Source organism: Lissotriton helveticus, chromosome 6, assembly GCF_964261635.1.
Source record: "Lissotriton helveticus chromosome 6, aLisHel1.1, whole genome shotgun sequence".
Classification (NCBI taxonomy): Eukaryota; Metazoa; Chordata; class Amphibia; order Caudata; family Salamandridae; genus Lissotriton; species Lissotriton helveticus.
In genome coordinates this window covers 382,642,638-382,665,132 of record NC_136067.1, presented here as the reverse complement: position 1 = coordinate 382,665,132, position 22,495 = coordinate 382,642,638, and the positions used below count along the sequence as shown (strand labels likewise).

The 22,495-nt window shown below is 48.7% G+C and overlaps 1 protein-coding gene across 1 annotated transcript in view; it reads right to left on the bottom strand.

Annotated features, from left to right (window-relative positions):
• The window catches only part of ADAM17 (ADAM metallopeptidase domain 17), a 578,388-nt gene that overhangs the window by 57,516 nt on the left and 498,377 nt on the right, over positions 1 to 22,495 (bottom strand). Inside the window, exon 16 of the mRNA XM_078647824.1 lies at positions 11,996 to 12,074. Coding sequence (XP_078503950.1) covers positions 11,996 to 12,074 — 79 coding nt within the window. The remainder of the gene's footprint in view (positions 1 to 11,995; positions 12,075 to 22,495) is intronic.

Genomic DNA, 22,495 nt, shown 5'->3' with positions numbered 1-22,495 from the left:
TGTATGTAAAGATTTAGGGGTCTCAGGTCTAGTATAGGTCTGAGGGAGCCGTCCTTTTAGGGGATAAGAAAATATAGGGAGTAAACTCCAGTATTTTGATGGTGTACAGGAACTGGTTCTATTGCATTCTTTTGCAGTAGAGAGGCAACTTCTTGTTTTAGGAGTGTGAGATGTTCCTGGGATATGGGACGCTGTTTGGGTGGTATTGTTGGAGGAGTGGAAGTGAGCTCCAGGCAATAACTGGACGGAACTATTTGTCTCACCCACCTGTCTGCTGTGATGGAGTTCCAGACAGGTAGGAACTGTTGTGATCTCCCCCCGACAGGAGTGGAATGGTCTGGGGGGAGGGGAGGGAAGTCACTGCTTGGGAGTGGAGGCATTGCGGTTGTTGTTACCTCTGCCTCTACCTTTAGTGTTGTTTCCACTATATCCTCCTCTGTAATAACCTCTATTGGGCGAGGATTGGGTGGGTGCCTTGTAGGAAGAGGAAGCACTGCCTGTTTGAAAATTTTTGTAGGCGCCCCTGTAAGAGGAGCGAGGAAAGGACGCTCTAGGAGTTTGAGTTTGTAAAGCTCCCATGGATTTTGCTGTGTCCGTAACTTTTTTCATATTTTCCAGTGCACTTTCAACTGTAGGACCAAAAAGATGTTGCTGGTCAAAAGGTTGATTAAGGATGCTGGTCTGTACCTCTGGTTTGAAACCAGAGATGCGGAACCAGGCATGCCTACATAACAGTACGCCTGTATTTACTGCTCTTGAGGCTGTGTCAGCAGTATCTAAAGCACATCGGATTGAGGTATTAGTAAGGCCTTATCTTCCTGTATTAAATCAGAATCCCTGGTCTTATATTTGTCTGGCAAATGTTGCATAAGTGTTTTAAGCTCATCGTAGTGAGCGCGATCATATCTTGCTAATAGGGCTTGAGTATTAGCAATTCTCCAAACATTGGCTGCTTGCGAGATGATACGTTTGCCTGAAGCATCTAAAAGTTTAGACTCCTTATCAGGGGGTGGAACATCCCCTGTTGTCTGTGAATTAGCTCTTTTCCTGGCGTTTGAGACTACCAATGAGTCTAATGGCAACTGGCCTTTGATGTATGCTGGGTCAGTTGGAGCTGCTTTATACTTTTTCTCCAATCTGGGATTAATTACCCTGGCTCTGACTGGGTCTTTGAACACCTCTGGTGTGTGTTTTACCACTCCCTTAAGCATTGGTAATGTGGTTGTGGTTTTATGTGATGGTAATAGTGTGTCCATAAGGAAGTCTTCCTCTACTGGATCAGTGTGTAGATCTACCACATGAAAGGTGGCTGCCCTATGAATGAGTTGCGTAAACCCTATAGTGTCATCTGGAGGGGATGGCCAAGAAGGGTATGCGTCATCCAGTGGCAGATCTGGGGCATCTGGCGCGTTATAATCTTCCCAGGGATCATCTGATGGACCAGGAATATTGTCTGGGTCATCTATGGGTTGCTCATCTTCTACCCCTCCTGAATAGTTATCCTCATCCCCATCATCATTTGCTGGTGCAGGGCTATGTGTGGTGGATGGTGAATGTGCAGGTGAAATGTCTAAATCTGGTAATTCTATCAGTGGTGAAGGTATTCTTATAGGAGAAGTTTGAGCATGCTTTTTGAGGGGAACTGGAGGTGTTTTAAGGGGGGTCCAGCTTCCTCTTTTCAGGCACTGTAATGATATGTCCAGTTTTTGGATGAATCAGAAGAGTCTTTTGTTTTGGATCTGGCTGGGAAAAGCTCTTCTGTGGAAGTATCCTTCTTCGGCACCGACTGGTCTTGCTGTTTAGAAGGTTTAGCAGTGTCTATTACAGTCTTTGGAGCAGATTTTGGTTTCGGTTCCAAAGACGTGCGGTCAGAATCCTTTTTGGTGTCGTGTTTGTTCGGATCGGGAATTTTTCAGTAACGGAGTTGGCTTTGGTTAGATATTTTTTGGTGCCGCGCTTGTTTTCGGCTCGATTGGTTTTGGTACCGAGGGTTGCTTCAGTGCCGGAGTTAGTTTCGGTTTAAGGACTTTTTGTTTGTCGGGACTGACAGGCTGACTCGAGCCTGAGTCGCCTAGAGGCTTTTTGGTATTCTTCGTTGCCGAGCCGGGGCGTCGGAAGTTTTTGGTCGGTGTGCACCAGGCCCTGGGCCCCGGAAGTGGAGGTGTAACCGAAGCCTGGCCCGGTATGGGGGTGTGAACAGGGTCGACGCTTGTACTCACGACCTGTTGACCAGCTGGTAGAAGATCGTCATCGTCTGATTGTCCTTCGGCTCCGGAAGCTGAATCCTCTGCTTCGGAAACTACGCCGTCCTGCTGTTGTTCTTCGGACTCTAGATAGATTGCAGCTTTGTCTATGACGAGAACTGGGGACGATGAAGAGGACTGCGCCATGACTCTTCGAGCTCGATGGTCTCTGATAGTTTTCATGGACCGGAACGAAGCGCAGGCCTGGCAATCTCGGCTCTCGTGCTCTGGGGACAAGCACAGATTGCACACCTCATGTAGATCAGCGTGGGGAAATGAATATGCTACTTACCAGTATGCATCTGTTCTTGGCATGTAGGGCTGCTAACATTCATATCTTAGCATTAGATCGCCGCCTAGTGTTGGGCTCGGATGATTGCACATTGTTGTCCTGGAAGAGTCTTCGAAGTATCCTGAGATAGGTGGCTCCTCCCCTGGACTACAGTGCGCATGGGCATCGGCTCCATCCCCAGATTGTTTTTCGCCATTGTGGCAGGAGATGGAGTGAAAGTGTAAAGGATGTCCATGCTAATGAATAAATACAATAGTATATCTGCAGCTGCGACAGGCACCGGGGAGGAGGGCGGGCGATATGAATGTTAGCAGCCCTACATGCCAAGAACAGATGCATACTGGTAAGTAGCATATTCAGTTCGAGGCATGTGGGCTGCTAAATTCATATCTTAGCATAGAATACATAGCAGTCCCTCCATCAGCGGCGGTTGCCCGTGCCAGCTGCAGAAACCTGAAAAAGTGTCTTGAGAACAGCCTGTCCTACAGCTGCTTGCTGCTTGGAATGCACATCAACACAGTAGTGTTTTGTGAAGGTATGTGGTGTGACCCACGTGGCTGCTCTGCAAATATCCTCTAAAGGAATGTTCCCTAGGAAAGCCATGGATGCCCCCAGTTTGCGTGTGGAGTGCGCTCTGGGGGGTATTGTTAAAGTGCGCTTGGCTTTCTGATAACATATCTGGATGCACTTAACAATCCACCTGGCTATCCCTGCTTTAGAAATTGGGTTGCCTTTGTGTTGTGGTGCGAAGGCAACAAAGAGTTGTTTTGTCTTTCTAAAGGGTTGTGTTCTGTCTATGTAGTACATCAACGCCCTCCGTACATCTAAGGTATGAAGCATTCTTTCCGCCACCGTTTGCGGGTTTTGAAAGAATGCTGGTAAGTCGATAGTCTGGTTAAGATGAAACTGTGACACCACCTTAGGAAGGAATTTAGGGTTAGTGCGTAGCACTACCCTATTTGGGTGAATTTGAATGAACGGCTCTTGTATGGTGAGCGCTTGCAGCTCACTGACACGCCTCAGAGATGTAATAGCTATCAGAAAGGCCACTTTCCACGTAAGGAATTGGAGCTCACACGAGTGCAGTGGCTCAAATGGTGGCCCCATCAGTCTGGTGAGAACGACGTTGAGGTTCCACACCGGAGCTGGTGGCGTTCTTGGGGGAATGACTCTCTTCAGACCTTCAAGGAAGGCTTTAATGGCGGGCACTCTGAAGACAGAGAGGTGCTGCCTGTTCTGAAGATAAGCCGCTATGGCTGAGAGATGTATCCTAATGGAAGTGTACGCCAGATTGCACTTGTAGAGATGTAACAGATAGCAGATGATGTTGGGAATAGATGCATCTAGTGGGTTGATGTCATTGGACGTACAGTAGATGACAAAACGCTTCCACTTAGCAGCATAGCATGCTCTAGTAGTTGGTTTCCTCGCCTCCTTGATGATACTCATGCATTCTGGAGGTAGGTTAAGGTATCCAAACTCTAGGACTTCAGGAGCCAGATCGCCAGGTTGAGCTGTCGTGGATCTGGATGCTGAATGTCTCCATGGTTCTGCGTCAAAAGGCTGGGCGTGAGGCGCAGTCTTTGATGCGGCACCACTGAGAGTTCGAGGAACGTGGTGTACCAAGCTTGTCGTGCCCACGTTGGAGCAACCAGGACGAGAGTCATGGAGTGCTGCCTTAGCTTTCTTGCGACCAGCGGTATTAGAGGGGCTGGCGGAAAAGCGTATGCAAATTTGCCTGACCAGTTCATCCATATCGCATTCCCCTGCGACTGTGGGTGAGGGAACCTGGCGGCAAAGAGTCGGCATTTTGCGTTCTCCTTTGTTGCGAACAGGTCTATCTCCGGATGACCCCACTGCTGGAAGAACGGGTGGAGAACCGAAGGGTGTATCTCCCACTCGTGCATCTGATGGCTGTATCTGCTGAGCAGATCCGCCATCTGATTGTCCTTGCCCGGGAGGTGTTCTGCCATGAGGAAAATGTTCCTCTGAATGGCCCACTTCCACATGCTCTGAGCCAGATGAGACAGCTGTGGCGAGTGGGTGCCCCCCTGTTTCTGAATGTAGTACATCGCGGTCATGTTGTCCGTCCGGACTAGCACGACCTTGTTGCTCAGATGTACAATGAAGGACTTGAGCGCCATGAAGATTGCCATCAGTTCCAGATAGTTGATGTGCATCTTCTGTTGCTGCGTCGTCCATAGTCCCTGCACTGTGTAAGTGAGCACATGTGCTCCCCAGCCCTGGAGAGATGCGTCCGTCGTCAGGACAATCTGCGGCACGGGCTCGTGGAACAGTCGGCCCTTGCAAAGGTTGTGTGGAGTCCACCAATGCAGAGAGTCGTATGCCCGACTGGTAACCAACACTAGGTCTGTCAATTGCCCACGAGCCTGTGTCCACTGATTCGCTAAGCACTCCTGGAGCGGGCGCATATGTAACCGTGCGTGAGGGACTATGAAGATGCAGGAGGCCATCATGCCGATCAACTGCATGAACACTCTCGCTGGCAGGGAGTGTCTTGGTCGGAATCGTTGGATCAGTGACTGAATGCTGTCGATTCTGACTTGGTTTGGCTGAGCCATGGCTGTCAGGGTGTTGATCGTAGCACCCAGGAACTGCCGGACATGTGCCGGCTGAAGATGCGATTTTGGGTAATTTAGGGAGAAACCCAGATCGTGAAGAAGGTGAATTGTAGTCGACATGTCTGCGGCGCACTGTTGCTCTGACTTGGCTTGTACGAGCCAGTCGTCTAGGTAGGGGTAGACATGGATATTCTGCCTCCTGAGGTGCGCCGCCACTGTCGCTAGACACTTGGTGAAGACCCTCGGGGCCGTAGTGACTCCGAAGGGTAGGACTTTGAACTGGTAGTGCCTGCCTTGAATAGTGAACCTGAGGTATTTCCTGTGTGACGGGTGTAGTGGAATGTGGAAATAAGCATCCTTGAGATCTAAGGTCGCTAAGAAGTCTCCCTGGTTCAGCAAGGGAAGAATCTGCTGTAGTGTAAGCATATGGAAATGCTCTGACAGTATGTACAGGTTGAGGGGACGTAGATCGAGAATGGGCCTGAGAGAACCGTCCTTCTTTGGAATAAGGAAGTACAGGGAATATACCCCTGTGCCTTCCTCCCCCACCGGCACGAGCTCGATTGCGCCTTTTTGCAGCATCGCCACCACTTCCTGCTGCAATAAGTGCAAGTGCTCTGCGGACATAGGCCTTTGCCTCGGTGGGATGTTGGGTGGAGTGGATGTCAGCTCTAGGCAATAACCATACTGGATTAGTTGTCGCACCCACCTGTCTGTGGTGATGTGTCTCCAGACGGGCAGGAACTGCTGCAGTCTCCCCCCGACAGGTGTTATGTGGTCGGGGGGCAGTGACAGAAAGTCACTGTTTGCTTGGAGTAGAGGTGCGGGAGCTGTTGTTTCCTCTGCCGCGACCTCTGTTGCTGTTATTCCTATAACCTCCCTTGTTCTGTTTAGTGAACGAGGATTGCGTTCCACCTTTGGAGAACTGGGATTGTTGCCCCATCTGTCCTCTGGTGACTCCACGTGCACCTGAGCGACGAAAATTGCTGCCACGAAACTGTTGGGACTGCAGGGCCCCCATAGACTTAGCAGTTTCCGTGTCCTTCTTTATTTTCTCTAGGGTGGTGTCAACATCCGGACCAAACAGACTATCAGGATTGACTGGCTGATTCAGAATTGTTGTTTGAATATCCTGCTTAAACCCTGAGATGCGTAGCCAGGCTTGTCTTCTCAGCATAACGCTAGTGTTGATAGCCCTAGCAGCTGTGTCCGCAGCGTCAAGTGCACACTTGATGGCTGCGTTTGATATTAGCTTTCCTTCCTCAATAAGCATTTTGGTGCCTTCTTGGAACTGTGGGGGCAGGTGTTGTATAACCTGTTCTAGGGTGTCGTAGTGCGCCCTATCATAACGCGCCAGGAGCGCCTGTGTATTCGCGATGCGCCAAAAGTTTGCCGCCTGTGCAGCCACTCTTTTGCCTCCTGCCTCAAGCACTTTGGACTCCTTATCCGGGGGAGGAGCTTCACCCGTTGTCTGGGAGTTGGCACGTTTCCTGGCATTGGCAACCACAAGAGAGTCCAGTGGCAATTGTCCCCGGATGTAGACGGGGTCCGCAGGCGCAGGCCTGTACTTCTTTTCAATGCGAGGGTTGACCACTCTCGCCCTTGTAGGCTCCTTAAAAATGTCCCCAGCATGTTTGAGAACACCTTTCAGCATAGGAAGTGTCTTTACTGTCCTTTCAGATATGGCAAAGGTGTCAAAAAGGAAGTCTTCCTCAACCGGGTCGGCATGCATGTCCACATCATGATTGGCTGCCGCCCGTTCAATTAGTGCATGAAATCCTGCTGAGTCCTCAGTCGGGGATGCACGTGCATTAAAGGTCTGCGGGTCTTGGCCCACACCTTGGGTGTTCTGGTCACCAGTGTCGTCGTAAGAATCTGGTTGTACATCAGGTTCATCGACAGGGAAATTGTACTGTTCATCCTCATCATATTCCTCACCCACAGAGTGTTCTGGGGAGGGAGTAGGGCTCCGTCTTGGAGGAGGCTGAATCGGTTCCGTGAGGCCTGAGGCGTCAAGGGGCACCCTCTTCTTTTTCAACGGGATGACGTAGGGGTCCACCGGCTCCGAAGTGATCTTCCGTTTATAGAGTGTCAGCTTGCCGGTGGCAGCATCGATGAAATGCTCTGAATCGTCTACCGATTCGAGTACACGACGTGGAAGAGGGTCAGGCAGCGAGGAACCCTGTTTCGGAGCCGATTTCGTCGAAAACGCTTTCGGCGCCTCCTTAGGTGGCAAGAGAAAAAGGAGTTTCCCAGAAGGCTTAGCCGGAGCGTCTTTTTGCGGCTGCGGTGATGGCATCGGAGCCGATGGAGCAAAGGCTTTCTCCCTGATTCTCTGCAGTGACTCCGCAATGGGGGACGGTACACTGCCAGTGGGTTTCGTCGCCGACAAGGATGCTTTGAGCGGTCCCTCGGATCCGACGTCCTCGCGGGCCTTGTGCGGTTTGGGCGCGGAAACCGTCTTCGGCTCCTCCGAATCTTGAGGCCGGGGCGCAGACTTCTTGGGCGTAGCCTCTTTGGAGCCGACCTTGGCGGGCTTGGACGGCGCCGGAGCCGCTGATCCGTGCCGACCATCTTTCTTGGGGGCCCCTTCCTCGGGCGTCGGCTTCGATTTCGGAGCATCGGAATCGACAGACTTCCTCGGCTTCTGCGGACCGGAGGTCGACGGAGCCGACGGGGTGACGGGCACCGACTTCTTCACAGGCACGGCAGCCATCTTAGGGACACTCGAGTCCTTTGGTTTCAGTTTCGATTTCGGGTCGGCCATTTTAGGTGTTGACGACCCCGACGGTTTCAGTTTCGGTTTCGAAACATCGTGCCCAGCAAGTGAGTCCGTAGCCGGGCCCGAAGGCGGGGCTGTGGCTTGCGGCAACGGGTCCTGGGTAAGGCCGACAGGCGATCCCGTGTCCCGGTCGGTATCCTCGAAACCTTCGGGGCAGAGCTCGTCCGCAGAGCTATCCGCCGCGGCCCCATAAATCTCATCGTCGTCTCCTACCTCTTCGACGTATTCGAGGACCTGACCCGCGACTCCGTCGTCGTCTCCCGGATCCGCCTCGACCTCCGTCTGTGATGGGGAGATTTGTAGAAGGTGACCCTGGACCTCTTCTTCCGGGTCGCCGAAGATGTTCTCCGGATCTGGGGCCGCTTGCCTAGCTTCCAAGCGCACCGCGCGCCGAAGCTTGAGAGTTTTCTTGGAGCGGAACTGTGCACAGGCCTTGCACTTGCCGTCGTCGTGGTCTGGTGAAAGGCACTTGTTACACACAGGGTGTAGATCGATGTGTGGGTACTTGGACCCACAGAGCGGGCAGTACTTGAATGGGCTCCGCTCCATGTCCGTAAAGGCTCGCTGTCGTGTCGCGATGAGAAGGCCTCAAAGTTTAGAAAGCGAAGAAAACTCCGCTTATTCCGGCTTCAAGAGACGGAAGACTCGAGACCGAGCGCAGACAATACCGACGCAAGAAAATCGAGGCCTTTTGGCCGGTAAAAGATAGTTTTACTTGGTTCCGACAGTAAGACGTCGAGACCACATCCGAACCCAATGGCGGAAAAAAACAATCTGGGGATGGAGCCGATGCCCATGCGCACTGTAGTCCAGGGGAGGAGCCACCTATCTCAGGATACTTCGAAGACTCTTCCAGGACAACAATGTGCAATCATCCGAGCCCAACACTAGGCGGCGATCTAATGCTAAGATATGAATTTAGCAGCCCACATGCCTCGAACTTTGTGTCCACACTGAGGGCACTTCTTGAAGGGTGTTCTTTCTATGAGCCAAAGGCCCAATGACGCAGTTGGGCCCAACGGCCCGATGATAGCTGGAATCGAGAACTGCAAAGTTTTTCAACAAGAGTAACAAGAAAAATGCGATCGAAGACGATACTGACGGTATGATGGAGGAATGGAAGTCGAAAGGAGATCGGTAACTGGACCGAACGATAAGCACATCCGAACCCGATGGCGAAAAAAAACTATCTGAAGATGGAGTTGATGCCCATGCGCAGTATGCTCCACAGGAGGAGTCATCTACCAGACAAAGACTCTTCCAAGAAAACAACAAAGTGTAATCATCCGGGCCCACCTCCACCACTAATGTGTGATCTGCAGCCCATATGCCTCGAACAAATGTGTTACTTGCTTTTTTCCCTATGACAGGGAATTAATCCCAATAAACATATTTTAGCCTTCCTCAAGTTTGCAATTCCTGTCACTTCAGTGGGAGCCTGTGTAGCTTCCATCAGTAGTCTGCAATAATTGGGCATTGCCATGCCATGTAATAAAATTCGGCATTCCCAGCTCCTCATCTGGGACAGGAGGCCTCCACCTCAGAATACATGCTTTGTATCATCTTGCGAGTGGCACTGCTCACTGCTATCACTGCTTTCCTATATGTTAGGAATTGTCCCCCTAGGACCATAGTGGCTGTGCACTAGGTCAGGGTATTGTCTGCCAGAATCAAGGAGTTCACCCACTGTGACTGCCCCAGCCTAAAATGATCCCATGGTGGTAGGCTTAGGGACTATCTAGGTACGTCCTAACAGTCCAGGCTATGAATTGGGATATTTGGAACATAAGTCACTTTACTGTCTTTTTTAACTAAATACTTCTTCATTCAGTTTCAATAAGAGTATCAAAAGAGACAGAAGTTATTTGTACAACTATTTTAGTTAACCATTTAGAATTTATTTAACTTTCCCATGTGTAAAAGAGACCTGATTTTTCTGCATGGCTGGCTTCAGAAGTACAAAAAACCTCCCAGTAAACCATGGCTAGATAGTGTCTTTACCAGATAAGGTGTTACACCAGGTAAGTGACTTGTTTGTCTGACAGAGACTTCTAGCTGCAGATTACTTACCTTATAATAGATACCCAAGCAATACCATCCCAGAGGTGGGACTGTGAAACCAATGAGCGCTATAAATGAAAGTGAATGGAGCGAAGAATTGCCTAATTGTTATTGTCCCAGCATCTCCTTTATCATAAATGTTTAACACAAGGAAAGGAGTGTTACTGTGTCTTGTCAATCTTCTGTGACATTTGCACCTGAGCTTACAGTTGAAGTTGGTATTCTCATGCGTGCAGAGAGACTAGTGCCCCCAGAAAGTCTTAGGGGTAGAATGATCAACGGTGAATATGAAGTCAAGCTTGGGAGAGCTCTCATAAAACCCAGTGTATGAGTGGTATTCTGGTGATCTGGCATGGATTCATTGAACAAGTGAACCGCGTATTGGTTGAGCGTGTTCAGTGGGCGATCACTAACAAGTGTGTTGTTATCAATGCTGTACGTTTAATGTTGTGGATTTATGGGGGAAGGGCAGTATTGTCTCTCCACAAAAGTTCTCATACCAGAAGTATGCCTATGAGGTTCAATTTGTTTCTATGGTTTATTTTTATCATTCACTTTTTAATGGCAAAGTTGATACTTAATCCAGCTTAATGTTAGCTGTGGACTGTTGTGTATAATCTTTAAGTAATGATTTCTTTTCATACTGTGCATTATATGATTTTTTACTTTGAGTTTTGTCATTTTATCGTGTTTTTTGTAAAATTCGGGGTTCATTATTGATAAGGAGAAAAGTCATATAGTATTCTCTAATGTGTTGTAGCTCTAGAATGTTGGTTTGAGGCATTACAACCGACTGACAGTTGGAGAGTCATTTGGACTTTCACCTGTGAGCACTGTGGGGCATCCTCTTACATTTACTTATCTTTTAAAAAATCTTCTGAAAAACAGCATGCTACAAACTTTTTCCTTCTCCTTCCATTCCCTGAAGATTGAAACTATGTCTGGCTAGCCTTTTGAAGCCTCTACTTTGAATTTGATCATTAGCACTGATAAAACTACTGGTCAGTTAGGCTTTTGCCTAAACTAACCGTTTCACTTTTGTAAATAGCTGGCAATATTTTTAGGTCTTGAGGCCAGTAGCATAGCAATGGAACCACGGGCACTAATGCAAGCAGACTAAATGGGTACCATGTAGACGGTGGGATAAAGGAAGAGTCATACATACGGTGAAGGGTGTTTTGCATTCTACTAGACAAGGTGCCAGTGCACCTCCTGCAGCAATGATAGCCGAGTACCTGCTTGAGGCATGGCATATGAAGGTTTTCCATCTGACTTCGGCTTTACAGCCATAGTTCCCCATATAGAAGCACTTTGAGAATAACTAATGTTTATTAGCTAAAAAAATTAATTAATTGTGCTACTTGATTGTGTGTGCTAGCCTAGGTTTCACTTTTGAGTGTATTGGATGTTATTTCAGGTACTACATTTGCTTTCTGCAAAAATTAATATTATTTCATTTTAATTGCTAGCTTGTGTCAGTTCTGCATAACATCACATTCATCCAAATGTAGAGGCTACAGAAAAAACATTGTTTTCATTCTCCATCATAGCAACAGGGCCTATAAGCACCACATTTTTTTTTACATTGGGAATAGTGTGAATCTTACTGATATATAAACAAACACGATTAATCTACTATCAGTTTACTTCTGAGATAGGTGACCAGTGATGCTCACGCTCTTAACAGCTTTCATATAGTATAGTTGGTATCTATAAATCTCTGCCAAATGCTTAGACACATCCAATTTCTATTTCGAGGGCTTAGCTGAAGTATATTGATAGAGCTATTTTGTGCTTCCTGGAAGACACCAATTTGAATTATGTGCTCTCTGACGTCAACTACATTCTGCATTTCGTCAAGGTGCTAAAATCTATATGTGGTAAATAGGTTGTGAAATTTGTGCAAATTATCATGGGTGAAGTAGATAACAAAACAATAGTTAATGGACTATTTTAAATGGGCAATAGTGTAGTGATATTTTTTCAAATCGAATTTTCATTTGAAAGTAATGCAATAATGAAATACTCTACCTACCAAAGGTGTTGATGCTGAGCTTATCAATGAAATCCCAAAATCTTTCAATCACATCTTGCACTTGTTTCTCACATTTGCCCTGTGCAAAGGTGAAAAGAACACAAAATGATGCAACAAGTATTTCTGCAATGTACTTATCTTTTTTGTTTGGCTTTGTGATGGTAAATCTGAATGAAATCACAGACAGTAGGCATTGGCTGAGAGCAAAGGGACTCTGTGGGAAAATAGTAACTTTAGGGACCACAATGGTGAGCTGTGCAAGTACAGCATTGTTAATCATTATACAGCACAATAATGGAAGAGTAAAAATATTAGAAAATATTAAATATTCGTTTTCAGAGCCATACAGACCTAATTTGAGAGCAAATTATTTATTAAGCAAACAAAGAGGTACATCATAACAATATTTTATTCACAGCTTTCAACATAATATACACTCTAAGTCAGGGCTTTACTGAATATCAGCCAGATTGCAGCATGTCACCTTAGCACGTCAGTTTTTGGAATCTGCATCATTGTGACTGGTGAAATGAGAACTCCACTACTAACGTCTCAAATGATTGCATCCTGTCTTCTCCAAACTATTGCCTCCTTTAGATATGCCTATCATGTCCTGGAGCCATTCCGACAGTTCACCCACCCTTCCGGCATCTAAAACTCCATACCCCCTTAATAGCAAACATGCGACTCCCTCGCAGACCACTACCACAACAAGATAGCAACCATCTATACCAACTTTGATCCCCAACCTACCGACCTCATCACCATCTCAACGTCACTACCGCTGACACTTGCTCACCACATTTGAACAACTCAGCACACCGAACACAACTAGACCACGTATCGCTCTGGCTAACTTGACGTTACCATGGTATGATGGTGGTATCGCCCTTCCAGACATTAGGCGATATTATTGGGCTTCTCAATTGGCGGCCATAAACCTGGGTACGTATGGGCCTGGTTCAGACCCGGGTTACGCAATGGATAGATGGCTTCTCCAAGGTGGTAACTACAATAGAGCTTTATATGCCAAGTCGGCAAGGAAAAGTTTGACAGGACCCACCAATGTGGCAGTCAGGATATGGCACGACGCCATCAATTCTTTGGGATGGAAAGGCCGCCTCACGCTGGCCACTCCATTATTTGATTCAGAGGGGCTGGGTAAACTTTGGAACACGAAAGGTTTCGATAAATGGAATTTAATAGGGATTGCTAGGATTGGTGATGTCTGGGTCAAGGACAGGATTAAGACATTCGCTGAACTGCAAACTGAGTTTGAGTTGAATGGGGCGGAATACTTCCGTTATGCGCAGGTCCGACATGTGCTGTGATCAGCGGTACCGGTGGAGGAGGACACACCTGAGGCCTCGCCATTGGAAGATAGAATATTGGATGGTCATTTTCTATCTCCCTCATTTACAGGAAGTTGATCAATCATAGAGCAGACCTCCTGTTAGAGTTGAGAGATAAATGGATGAGGGATGGTATTGAACTGGATGTCGAGGACTGGCAGTCGGCTGTGTCATCCCCGAAGGAGGTTGCGATCCCAGCACGATTGAGACTAGTCCAGTTGAAAATACTGCATAGGGTGTATGTCACAGGCCCACGCTTGGTCCGGATGGGGCTATCTGACGAAGGTTTGTGCAGGCGAGGTTGTGGGCAGGTGGGCACGTTCCTCCATATCCTCTGGGAATGTCACTATATGGTGGATTATTGGAGTACGATACATGATGTTATGCGAGAGGTCCTGGGGGTAACGGTGTCACCAGAGGCAAGGAGATGCCTCCTTAATATTTGGGAACCTACAGATCTGAACACAGCGCAGACTAGATGGGCCACTCTAGGGGCTATGATAGCAAAACGAAATATAGCACAGTTGTGGGGGGTCCAGAAAACCACCCAGTATGGACTGGTACATGTTCCGGGAGAAAACCGTTTATTTGGCATGGGGCCGACCTCGCAAATGGGAGACTGTTTGGGGCCTGTGGAATCGATATAGGGGGGAGATTTGTGTACCTCCAGTTGACTCAATGCCGGATATACTCGCATCCCCGTGACCCGTGTATGTAAAGGATTATGACCCCCTCCTTCTCTTCTTGTATCCTTCAAAGTATTATTGTTATGTTGTACTGATGTGTGGGAATGTTTAATCTCTGTTCTGTGCACTTATTGAAATGCCTTGTGTTAATAAAAAGAAATATATTTAAAAAAAAGAATCATCTCAACACATCTCACAACTTATGACTAAAAGGAGAGGGTAGTCCAAACCTTATAGAACATCATAAGTTATCAATTCTAGGTGAGCAAAAGCCCCGTACCCATGATCTGAGTAGGGTGACTGACTCCTTCAGAATGTGGTTGGCCAGGTTATTAAACCCATCTAACAAATCCTAAATAACCAGCATCACACTTTGTTTATTGCTATGAGAATCCACACCATAACACTGCCCAAAATGATGACCAGTCAAAAGGCTTAAAGGCAACCCGACTTAAGAAATCCTCAATATCCACATATTATATATGAATAACTAAAAGGTCACATGACAGTCTTGCATATGGCGATCACATTTATGCCGCCTCCAAAACACATTATTTTTGTTTGTTTGTGGTCCTGGAGAATCACATTAGTGTGCTTTTTCAGCTAAATAGGTTTTAGTTTTTTCAAAATAGAAAAAGAACAAACTATCAATTCATAACAAATGGAAGTTGGAGCTACATGATGGCAACTAGAGTATGCTTTTAGCAGAACACAATGTGCTGGAAAATCCATAAACAAATGGATTCTTTTGTATCAATATTCTTTTTGCTCATAAGCATTAAGCACTTGACTAGATCTTTTATAAGACTAGGTCCTGGTATCTGTAGTTCTGGAGCTCTAGGCAGGGCGAGGTGAACACCCCACCTCCCCCACCCACCGCTGCTGAGAGCCTTGTAGTGGTGCGGGCTTGAGGGTCCGATCCGCCCCAGAGTCGATTGCTGCCTCTTCGGCCGCGTTTGTGGAGCCGCACTGCGGTTGCGGAATTGAGCTTTGGGCAGAGCGAGGAAATTGCGGGAGTGACTGTGGCGCGTGGCTGAGGACGCGGCGGCTGCCATTTCCTGGCAGTGTGGAGCAAACTGGTGAGGCGAGTGGAGGCTTGGCGGAGAGGAATCAGACGTCTGGTGGCAGCGGGAGGCGCTGCAGAGGGCTTCCCTTGCTGGCTGTGACCCCATTGCAGCCCCAATAGCACTACTTCGTTTACCCTGGGGAGGAATTACATTCAGCGGGGTCTGACTAAGTTGGCGCCCGCGATGGACGCCAGTCCTTGTGGGAGCACTGGGTCCCCTTACACATCAGCAGTTCAGCACTAGAGGATGAGAATCTCCAGCTCCACACTTCACTGGAGCGCCTTGCAGTGCACAGCTCCTAAGGAGCATAGGGACCCAGTCTGCAGTATCAGTGGTGACTTAATGATCCCCGTCCGCGCCTGATTCCAACATGGCGCCCATGAGGCTGCAACTACAGGAAGGACAGTGGTGGCCCATTCCAACTGATGTTCCACTCCCTTCACCACCAGGGAAGCTCATGATTGCTCATAAACCCAATCCTGGGAACTGGCTTATCTCCAACAACAAGGGGCATGAACATCACTCTGCGCCTGACCCCAAAATGGCTGCCCCATATCCCATCCCATCAGGATACGAAATCTGTTAACCTACCTCTGACCGTAGAGACCTAGCTTTTTGACCAATGCCCAGTGGAGCTACTTGATAGCTAAAGAGGAGATGGGCTTTGGACTACCCTTCAGCCGTCACCTACCCAGTCGGTCTTTGGACAAAACTTACTTTGTCTCTCTGTTGTATTCTCCCAACTACCCCTTTACTCTACTCCCTTTCTCCTTTACGCTCCATTTATCCCTCCCCTTTGCCTTTTAAAGTGTTTTCCCATTGAGATCTAGCTGTTTGGCTGATGCCCGGTGGAACTACCCAATAGCTAAAGAGGAGATGGGCTGTTGACTTCCCCCTCGCCCGTCACCTACCCAGCCGGACTTTGGGCAGACTCTCCTTTGTCTCTCCATCCTATCTACCTCCTACCCCTTTACCCCACCCCCTTACCCTTCTAAGCTCCATTTATTTTATCTTCTACTCTCTTGAAATGTTTTCCTAGTAACTGATGTAACGTGTAACTGATGTAATTTTGTAATTTCTGTGGAAACTTATGTAAAGCGCTCGGATACCTCCGGGTCTAGCCAGTGCTATATAAAACTCTCAAAATAAAAAATAAATAAAAAAAAGTTCTCTTGTACATATGTTTTAACATCACTTACAGAGACGCTTTATAAGCATTAAGTCAGAGAGTACAAAGTAACCATGTATTGAAAGTAAACAAAACAGTATTTGTTTTAGGAAGATTTTGTAACTGATTCAAAAGTTTCTAAAACAGTTCCTCCCTATATTTTAAATTCAGTACCAGAAAATGACCACTAGGCCTCATGTGTTGTTTCAGGGCTATTTTAAAGTGGCAGAACCTAGGTAGAGGGAAGGGCCTTCCACTGTTCAGGTCACAACAGTACACATTATTTGACTCTTGAAATGGGTTGAAGGGTGTTAAGAAATAGAGAGAATGTGTGATGCGGACTGAAGGATGACATGCAGGTGTGCAAAGGAAAATGGTCTATGCAAGTACGGGGTGCACAGGGAGATGAGCAGGGCAATCTCAATGTACCTATTTCCCATGGGCGAAGGATACTATTTAAACCATCTCCTTCTCAACATGCATCACCCATGACATGTCACCACCTCAATTTTGTTTCTGCACCATGTGCATCTTGTCAACTTGCAATAAGATTGAAGGAATGAATATGCTACTTACCAGTATGCATCTGTTCTTGGCATGTAGGGCTGCTAACATTCATATCTATTGCATAGATCGCCGCCTAGTGTTGGGTCCGGATGATTGCACATTGTTGTCCTGGAAGAGTCTTCGAAGTATCACGAGATAGGTGGCTCCTCCCCTGGACTACAGTGCGCATGGGCATCGACTCCATCCCCAGATTGTTTTTAGCCATTGTGGCAGAGATGGAGTGAAATAGCGTAAAGGATGTCCATGCTAATGATTGAATGCAAGAGAGTATCTGCAGCCGCTACGGGCACCGGGGAGGAGGGTGGGCGATATGAATGTTAGCAGCCCTACATGCCAAGAACAGATGCATACTGGTAAGTAGCATATTCAGTTCGAGGCATGTGGGCTGCTAAATTCATATCTATTGCATAGAATACATAGCAGTCCCTCCATTAACGGCGGTTGCCCGTGCCAGCTGCAGAAGTCTGAAAGAGTGTCTTGAGAACAGCCTGTCCTACAGCTGCTTGCTGCTTGGAATGCACATCTACACAGTAATGTTTGGTAAATGTGTGCGGTGTAGACCACGTGGCTGCTCTACAAATGTCTTCCAAAGGAATATTCCCCAGGAAAGCCATGGAGGCCCCCAACTTGCGTGTGGAATGCGCTCTTGGGGGGATTGTTAAAGTACGTTTAGCTTTTTGATAACAAATCTGGATGCACTTAACAATCCATCTGGCTATTCCTGCTTTGGAAATAGGGTTGCCTTTGTGCTGGGCTGAGAAGGCAACAAAAAGTTGTTGTGTTTTCCTAAAGTGTTGTGTTCTGTCAATGTAGTACATCAACGCCCTTTTTACGTCTAATGTATGGAGCATTCTTTCCGCTACTGTTTGTGGGTTTTGAAAGAATACGGGCAGGTCAATAGTTTGGTTGATATGAAACTGTGACACCACCTTCGGAAGGAATTTGGGGTTAGTGCGGAGCACTACCCTGTTTGAATGAATTTGTATGAATGGCTCTTGGATTGTGAGCGCTTGCAGCTCACTAACACGCCTGAGCGATGTAATAGCAATGAGAAAAGCCACTTTCCATGTCAGGAACTGAATCTCGCATGAGTGTAGTGGCTCAAAAGGTGGGCCCATCAGCCTAGTGAGGACTACATTAAGGTTCCACACTGGAGCTGGTGGTGTTCTTGGAGGAATGACTCGTTTCAGTCCCTCCAGGAAGGCTTTAATGGCAGGCACCCTGAAAACAGAGAGATGCTGCCTGTTTTGGAGATAAGCCGCTATGGCGGATAAGTGTATCCGAATGGAAGCGGACGCCAGATTGCATTTGTAAAGATGTAACAAATAGCAGATGATGTTAGGAATGGATGCATCTAGCGGGTTGATATTGTGTTCAGTACAGTAAATGACAAACCGCTTCCATTTTGCTGCATAGCAAGCTCTGGTAGTGGGCTTTCTTGCCTCCGGGATGATGTCCATGCATTCAGGAGGCATGTTGAGGTAGCCAAACTCTAGGACCTCAGGAGCCAGATCGCCAGATTGAGCTGTTGCGGATCTGGATGCTGAATGTCGCCATGGTTCTGCGTCAAGAGGCTTGGAGAGAGATGCAGCCGTTGATGCTGTACCACGGAAAGGTCTGGAAACGTGGTGTACCATGGTTGGCGTGCCCACGTTGGAGCAACCAGGATGAGCGTCATCGAGTGTTGCTTTAGCTTTCTTGCCACCAGTGGAATGAGAGGCTCTGGGGGAAAAGCGTACGCAAATCTGCCTGACCAGTTCATCCATATCGCATTCCCCTGCGATTCTGGGTGAGGGAACCTGGCGGCAAAGCCTTGGCATTTTGCGTTTTCCCTTGTGGCAAATAGGTCTATCTCCGGATGACCCCACTGTTGGAAGTACGGGTGGAGTACTGATGGATGTATCTCCCACTCGTGCATTTGATGGCTGTACCTGCTGAGTAGATCCGCCATCTGATTGTCTTTGCCCGGGAGGTGTTCTGCCATGAGGAAGATGTTCCTCTGAATGGCCCACTTCCACATGCTCTGAGCCAGATGAGACAGCTGTGGAGAGTGAGTACCTCCCTGCTTCTGGATGTAGTACATGGCTGTCATGTTGTCCGTCCGGATCAACACGACCTTGTTGCACAGATGTACTTTGAAGGACTTGAGCGCCATGAAGATTGCCATCAGTTCCAGGTAGTTGATGTGCAACTTCTGTTGCTGCGTCGACCACAGTCCCTGCACCGTGTAGTGGAGCACATGAGCTCCCCACCCCTGGAGAGATGCGTCCGTTGTTAGAATAATCTGTGGCACAGGCTCTTGGAACGGTCGGCCCTTGCAAAGGTTGCGTGGATTCCACCAATGCAGAGAGTTGTATGCCCGACCGGTAACCAACACTAGGTCTGTCAGTTGTCCTTGAGCCTGTGTCCACTGATTCGCCAAGCATTCTTGGAGCGGACGCATATGCAACCTTGCGTGCGGGACTATGAAGATGCAGGAGGCCATCATGCCTATCAACTGCATGAACACTCTCGCTGGTAGTGAGTGTTGCAGTCTGAACCTCTGGATGAGCGACTGAATGTTGTCAATCCTCACCGGGTTTGGTTGAGCCATAGCAGTCAGGGTATTTATTGTCGCGCCTAGATACTGCCGCACATGGGCTGGCTGAAGATGCGACTTTGGGTAGTTCAGTGAGAACCCCAGACTGTGAAGGAGGTGAATGGTGTGGGACATGTCTGCGGCGCACTGCTGTTCCGACTTTGCTTGAACGAGCCAGTCGTCTAGGTAAGGGTAGACATGTATATCTTGTCTCCTGAGGTGCGCCGCAACTGTCGCCAGACACTTTGTAAACACTCTGGGGGCAGTGGTCACTCCGAAGGGTAGTACTTTGAACTGATAATGCCTGTTTTGGATGGTGAACCTGAGGTATTTTCTGTGGGAGGGGTGGAGTGGTATGTGAAAATAAGCATCCTTGAGGTCCAAGGTCGCTAGGAAGTCCCCTTGGTTTAGCAGGGGAAGAATCTGCTGCAACGTCAGCATGTGAAAGTGTTCTGACAGTATATACAGGTTGAGGGGGCGTAGATCCAGAATGGGTCTGAGGGATCCGTCCTTTTTTGGGATAAGGAAGTACAGGGAATAGACCCCTGTACCTTCCTCCTCCACTGGTACGAGCTCGATTGCGCCTTTTTGCAGCATCACCACCACTTCTTGCTGCAATAAGTGCAAGTGCTCTGCCGACATAGGACGTTGTCTTGGGGGAATGTTGGGTGGAGTGGATGTCAACTCCAAACAATAACCGTACTGGATAAGTTTTCTCACCCACCTGTCTGTGGTGATGGACGTCCAGACTGGCAGGAACTGCTGGAGTCTCCCCCCGACAGGTGTTGGATGGTCGGGGGGCAGTGACAGAGAGTCACTGTTTGTTGGTGGCAGAGGAACGGGAGTTGTTGTTTCCTCTGCCTCTGCCCTTGGCACTATTTCCTCTGTAACCCCCTCTACCTTGCTTGGGGTACGAGGACTGTGCGCCACCTTTCGTGAATTGTGTTTGTTGTGCCAGGTGTCCTCTGGTAACACCGCGGGTACCTGAGCGACGAAAAGTGCTCCCCCTGAATAGCTGGGACTGAAGCGCCCCCATGGACTTCGCTGTCTCATTGTCCTTTTTAATTTTTTCGAGGGTGGTGTCAACTTCTGGGCCAAACAGTCTGTCTGGATTAACGGGCTGGTTGAGTATAGTTGTTTGAATGTCAGGTTTAAAACCTGATATGCGAAGCCATGCTTGGCGCCTCAACATGACGCTAGTGTTAATAGCCCTAGCCGCTGTATCTGCCACATCAAGCGCACACTTTATCGCAGCGTTTGAAATGAGCTTTCCCTCTTGTATGAGCATCTCGGCTGGCTCCTTAAACTCATCTGGGAGGTGTTGAAGGAGCTGTTCTAGGGTGTCATAATGCGCCCTATCATAACGTGCCAACAGTGCCTGTGTGTTTGATATGCGCCAGATATTGGCAGCCTGCGCAGCCACCCTTTTGCCAGATGCCTCAAGCACTTTCGACTCCTTGTCTGGGGGAGGAGCTTCACCCGTTGTCTGGGAGTTCGCCCTCTTGCGGGCATTTGCGACCACCAACGAGTCCAGAGGCAACTGTCCCCGAATATATGCAGGGTCCCCAGGTGCCGGTCTGTATTTCTTTTCAATACGTGGGTTTACCACTCTCGCCCTGGTAGGTTCCTTAAAGATCTCTGAGGCATGCTTAAGGACACCTTTTAGCATAGGAAGTGTTTTAACAGTTTTTTCTGAAGCAGAGAAAGTGTCAAATAGAAAATCTTCTTCCACCGGGTCAGCATGCATGTCCACATTATGATTTGCAGCTGCCCGCTCTATCAAGGCATTAAATGCCGCTGAATCCTCAGTTGGGGATGTTCGTGCACCGAAACCCTGTGGGTCCTGTACCACCTGATGGCCTCCCTGGTCACCAGTGTCCACCCATGAGTCCTGTTGCTCATCAGGGTCATTGTTAGCCGGGAAATTGTACTGGTCATCCTGGTCATCGTCCTCTCCCCCTGACTGATTGGGGGAAGGTGATGGGCTCCTCCTTGGTGGAGGCTGAATAGGTTCAACAAGGGCAGGAATGTCCTGTGCCGGCCTCTTCTTCTTTAGTGGTATGACATAGGATTCCAATGGGTGGGAAGTGATCTTTCGCTTATAGAGCGTTAATTTCCCCGTTTCGGCATCGATATAATGCTCAGATTGTTCTTCTGAAGCCTGATGTCGATCCAATCGGCCACTTAGCGTCGAAGGTTCCGATGTTCCAGTGGTCTTCGGCACCGATCTGGGTGCAAATGCCTTCGGTGCCACCTTCGGCGGCAGAGTGTAGAGAAGCTTGGTTGAAGTCTTCGTAGGTGCGTCAACCAGTTTCGGAGCCGACGGCGTGTGAGTCGTCGACGTCTTCTCCCGAATTCGTTTGAGGGAGTCAGTGACCTGCTTTGTGAAGGAAGCGGAGGGTTTCGTGACCGATGCCCCATGTCCGTCACCATCGGAGGCCCTCCGTACCGACGAGGTGTCCGCCGACGCATCTTCGGCCCCAATGGTCCGCGCCTCCGTTGCAGGCTTAGGCGCCGATGCCGTTGCTTTAGATCCGGCGTCTGTGTGCCGATGCGTAGGGCCTCCGGACTTTGGCTCGGGCCCTTTGTCGACTTTTCTTCGACTGGGCGTTTGCCAGTTGGCGCCGCAGTCGCGTCTGAAGGAGTTTCAACAGTCCTAGTGGACTTTGCCGGAGTAACCGTGCTCGACACGTGTTGGACGACCTTCTTAGAGGACGGGTCCTTGGCCACCTTCTGTGGCGGTGTCGGCTCGATAGCCTTCTTCGGCTTCAGAGGCCCGGCGGGCAACGGAGTCGATGACGTAGCAGGCTTTTTTATTTTTGATGGTACGTCGGCCATCCTTGGTGTGGTCGAATCCGAAGGTTTCGGTTTCGGTTTCGATGGTACGTCGGCCATGTTAGGTGTCGTAGAATCCGAAGGTTTTGGTTTCGGTTTCGATACGCGCAATGGCGTCTCCGCTGGTGTGTCCGAGGCCGGGCCAGAAGGCGGGGCCGGGGATAGAGGTGCAGGGTCGTGGGTAAGGCCGAGTGGCGATCCCGTGACCTGAGCCTGAGTCATGTAACTCTCGGGGCATAGCTCTTCC